The following is a 5,131-nucleotide window of genomic DNA, read 5'->3' as shown; positions in this document are numbered from 1 at the left end:
CCCACCCCACCCCACCCCAGCATTCACAGTTCCCCATACCCTGCCCTATTTTACCCCAAGGTGTTTATCACCTTTGAACTACTCTGGTGTATGTGGGGGTCTGCATGCCAGCATCCCTGGTCCCTGGAGACTGAGGAAGCACACCTGGGGGTGGGGGTGGGAGTCGGGGTAGATGACAGGAAGGAAATTCAACTGGAAGTGGTTGAGGCCTCAGAGCCCACATCCTGTGGGAGGGGCTGTCAAGGGGCCTGGCCGTGCTGTCCCAGTCCTCAGAGCTGTGGACTCAGTTCTCTAGGGGCAGAGATGGTCCTCTGGGGAGATGATGGCCTGGAGGTGAGGAGGTGGGGTTGGTCCTGTCAAATCCAGGATCAGGAGGCCTGGGTCGGACGCCGGCCCCCCTCCTCCTCCATCAGCAACAGGCGGCGGCGACCAGCCTCATAGTCGGCCTCGTCCACACTGACCAGCAGGCGGACAGCCTCGCGGCCCACGGCCTCACGCAGGGCCTCAGTCAGGAACACACCCCGCAGAGCCTGCAGCAGAGCACCACTCAGGTAGTCACCCCAGAAGGCGTCCAGATAGGAGAGCTCCGAGAACTTGATGTCACACACCACCGAGCCCAGGTCCCTGGAGCGCAGCACTGCGGTGGCCTGCCCAAACACATCCAGCTGCCGCGCCAGCGCCTGGGGCCTCCGGGACGCCACACCCTGCTCCAAGGCCGGCCCATGCTCACAGTACTCAGCTCTCACCCGGAGCCGGATGTCTGCAGGAAAAGAGGGACTTGTTAGGGAGGGGACGATGTCCAAGAGACACACTGTGCGAGGGGACTGACACCCTTCCATGCTCAGTCTCCTCCCACAGGTTCCTCCCTCTGCCCCATGGACTGAGCTGGGCCCCCATTCCCTTCCTCCTCCCAGTCACCACACCCAAGTAAAGGGGAAGGCCTCCCCAAAGCCTTGGTTACCTCCCTGACCTCCCATCCTCCTCCCTGCTAGTTCTACTCCAGCAGAAAGGCCTCCTGGCTGCTCCTCCCCACACCAGAGAGGTTTAGCCTCCTCCCACCCCCCCCACCACCCAAGGACTCTCTCTCCCCAGGTCTCACAAAACTTGTTCTTTGCTCCCCTCAGTTTACTCAGGTCTTTGCTCAAATGCCATTTCCCAAAGACCCTGTTTTAAAACCCCACACACACCCCACCGTACCGCGGCATTCCCACTTCCCCAAACCTTGCCCTATTTTTCCCCAAGGTGTTTATCACTTTGAACCTACTCTAGTGTACGTTAGTCTCCCCCAATGTGAGCTTCCTGAAGAAGGGGATTGGGGTCTGTTTTGTGACACGCAGTAGGTGCTCAATACATACTGTTGAAAGAACAAACGGACTAGCCTTCCAATAAGGAATTCATGTGGGATCAACCACATCCGACCCCCTGACCCGAGCAAGCCCTGGAGACTGGGACTCTGCTGGCTCTGCTCCTTCCAGAGAGACTGCTCAGATGGTAGATGTGAGGCCGGAGCTGCTGGGGACCATTCTACCATTGGTTGAGAGAATGGAGCCTCCGAAGGGCCAAGGGTTGAGAGGCAATTAGCCCGTGTGTGTGGATCACCCCATACCTGCATGTTCAATTACACTGAACTCCCTTTTTTGCATAGACCAGTTTGAGCTGGATTTCTGTCATGTGCAACCAAACGTTCTGCCTAAAACCACCGTGGCCACAGCTGCCCACGTGAGATGGTAACTCTGCACAGGGGTACGGAATACGGTGCCTGAGGCTACTCCTGCAGAAGTGACCTGGGGTTCATCATTCTCCTCAGAGTTCCTGCCTGTGAAGCGGAGTTAGTGACAGCACCTCCTCCCTCCAGCTGCCCTGAGCGTCAGCCACCCGCTGGAGACAAAGCAGCAGACTCACAGGGCACTGAGACCTGCCAGGCATGACGCCACAGACTTAACTCAGGGGAGCACAGTGAATCCAATCCACCCATAACCCCAGGAGGCAGGCCCTGCTATCAGTTATAGACGAGGAAACTGAGGCAGAGAGAAATTAAGTGACTTGCCCAAAGTCACACTGCCAGGTAGTGACAGTGCTCGGCAAAGGTCCAGAGAGCTGATTCCAGCCCCGGAGCCTCAGGTAGCAGCTGTGGAACCTGAGGCCTGAGCTCTGGGGGTCCCGGGGTCTGCATAAATCAGAAGCATCCCTGCCACAGAGCGCTGCTAGGAGGGTGAGAACAACAGCACTGTGCCTGGCCCCAGTCAGACCCCAAGAGTGACAGTCCCCAACAGCTTGGACAGAACAAGAGTCTGAGCTTTAGGGATTCTGATATCGGCCAACAGCATGTGGGGCAGGTGCCATCTTCAACCCACCTGTCAGATAAGGCAACTGAAGCTCTGGAAGGGAGAGTCACGTGCCCTGGACTCCCTTCACCATTTACAGCAGTGTCAGCAACTGAGCCCCTCTACTCCCCCAGGTCAAAACTTTCAGCACCACCCACTTCCTCCTTCCCAACTCAAACTCCAAACCCTTCATTTTCCTGATTCAGGGAAACCCCACCCTCTCCATGTGAGGCCCAGGGAAGTCTGCTGGCCTCAGCCCCCAAACCCTCTACCTTGGGAAGGCCCTCCACTATCTGAAAACCAGAGGAGACCTCCGGGCCTGCCTCCTTGACCCCTCCAGTGTCTGGTCACTCCCTCCCTCAGGGGCCGGGGAGCAGGGGCTGGGTGGAGCAGCACCTGTCCAAGGCCACACAGGGGCTGGGCAGTGGCAGCGCACAGAGCCAGGTGGCGGAGTCGACAGACCTCGAGGCGAGTCCCAGCTCTGCCACTCTCTAGCTGTGGGGCCTTGGGCATGTGACCTCACCTCTCTGAGCCTGTTTTCCCATCTGAAAAACATAAACAGACAAACAAGAGGTCCCTACTGCACCTCCAGGGTCATGAGGATTATGTAAACAAGGCAACTCGTAATGTGCTTGACCTATGACACAGGAAGTACCCAGAAACAGGAACTGAAGTTTCAACACCCACCTCTCTCCCATGGTCCCTACCCAGGCCTGACTCGCTCTCACCTGAGCCCAAGCCAACTTCTCCCTCATTTCCTCCTTCAATCCGGGCTCCATCTTCCCACAACCTGCCCTCCAATCACATGGACATGCTGCCCATCTTAACATAAGCAAGAAATGGCCTGTCCACCCCTTCCATCCTATGGAAGCCCAGAATGCCCTTCTCCTCAGCATGGCTCCCTGTGGCCACCTGGGGAATGGCAGAGGCAGGCACCAGGGAGGTCATGTGGGTCTCACATTTTCAGTCAACACACACAAGGGCCTTACCTCAAGTGGGAGAAGGAGGAATGAGTCATAGTTAGGGAGCACTCCCTTCCCCTCACTCAAGGGCTGTCTCTGTCTGTGCCCACCTGATCCTAACAGCATTTTCCATACCCCCCACAATACAGATGAGGAAGTCTTTGATGCGGCCGCAGTGGGGGAACCAGCAGCCGGGTAACGTCTGAGCCTCTGCAGCATCCCTGGCCCCGAATCACCTCACCGGGGGCAGGCACAGCACTGCACGCTTCACATGGATGGACCCTTTTGATCCTCCCAGCAATCTTCAAAGGAGGTGCTGGTACTAACCCCTTTGGGCAGATGGGGAAACAGAGGTGTGGAGGTTGAGTCACCTGCCCAAGGCAACGCAGGTAGGAAATGGCAGAACTGGAATTCCAACCCAGGGACCCAGGCTCTTTAGCACCACTACCCTGTTTGCTGCCTCTAACACACAATGTTATTGTTGTTGTTAAGTGCCGTCGAGTCGGTTCTCAGTGACCCTGTATAGGATTTCTGAGGGGCAGTAGTGAATTTGAACCGCTGACTTTGTGGTTCAAACCTATCTTGCAGTTCAGTGCTTATCCTGGATAGCACTACACCAGACTCTGACACACAACACACATACACAAATACACATATGGTTAATTCTGTGTATGTTTTTGTAACACATAATATATACACACAAACATACAAATACACATAATTAGCCATATCCTAAGGGCCAAGAGAGAAAATTACATAGAGCAAGTTGTAATTTAGATTGAAGGTGTAAAAATAGCTGACCTCCTCATCTAACCTCACAGGGAAGAACTTCCTTAAAAAGTTAGAAAGAGACATGCTATGATCCAGCAAGCCCACTACTAGGCGCATATCTACAGAACTAAGAGCCGTGACACGTGTACATGCACACCCATGTTCACCACAGCACTATTCAAATAGCAAAGAGATGGAGACAACCTAAGTGCCCCCAAATGGAAGACTGGATAAACAAACTAAGGAATATAGGATATAATCTGCAATGTTAAAGAGGACAAGGGGGCTTCCGAAGTTCATGGAAAAATTCCATGATGTTTTAATTCCATGTTTCCACAAACTTTTTGAAGCCTCCTTCCTAACAAGAATGACAAAGCTTTCTCTCCCGTAAAGATTTACAGTCTCAGAAACCCTGTGCAGGGTCGCTATGAGTTGGACTCGACTCCACGGCACATCACCACCACCACCAATAAGAATAAATTCATGAAATATCTTATAGATGAACCTGCAGAATGTTATGCTAAGTAAAATAAGTCCATCACAAAAAGACAAATACAAGACCACTATTATAAAAACTCAAGAAAATGTCTATATAAAAAAAAAAAAACACATCCACTGAGGGTTAGTGGAGATGGGAAAATCACTAGAGTGGAGACACGTATTAACATGGGTGAAGGGAAAGAGCACATACAGTAAAGGAAGGGACTACGAGACCAAGGCATAGATGGACTCGGGGAGGTACACACAAGGCACACGGGGAGGTAAAACGCAACAATGGTAAACATACACTATCACATACTCAATCCTGCAATAGCAGTAACAACAAACAGTAACTGAGGAGTGGACACAGGTAACTATGCAAGATGTACAGGTGTGGGTAGCATACAGTTCTTTTGAGTATATAGAGATTTGACAGGGGCTATTTCTACAAAAGCATTTGTAGGTGCTGCAAATCTATCCAGGTATTTGATCAAGCATACAGGGACAAAGACCAGAAGAGTTGTGGGATGACATCAAGAACATCATATATGAAGAGAGCAAAAAGTCATTAAGAAGACAAGAAAGAAGGAAAAG

General features: G+C 52.7%; 1 protein-coding gene across 2 annotated transcripts in view; it reads right to left on the bottom strand.

Moving 5' to 3' along the window:
* Positions 1-368: 368 nt before the first annotated feature.
* The window catches only part of DEDD2 (death effector domain containing 2), a 21,122-nt gene continuing 16,359 nt past the window's right edge, over positions 369-5,131 (bottom strand). For both annotated transcript variants that reach the window (XM_006871375.1, XM_006871376.1), the window contains exon 4: positions 369-760. In XM_006871375.1, the coding sequence (XP_006871437.1) occupies positions 369-760 (392 nt within the window). The remainder of the gene's footprint in view (positions 761-5,131) is intronic.

This window comes from Chrysochloris asiatica, unplaced genomic scaffold (assembly GCF_000296735.1).
Source record: "Chrysochloris asiatica unplaced genomic scaffold, ChrAsi1.0 scaffold00168, whole genome shotgun sequence".
NCBI lineage: Eukaryota > Metazoa > Chordata > Mammalia > Afrosoricida > Chrysochloridae > Chrysochloris > Chrysochloris asiatica.
Note: the sequence above shows the minus strand (reverse complement) of the source record. Positions and strands in the feature narration are given on the sequence as shown.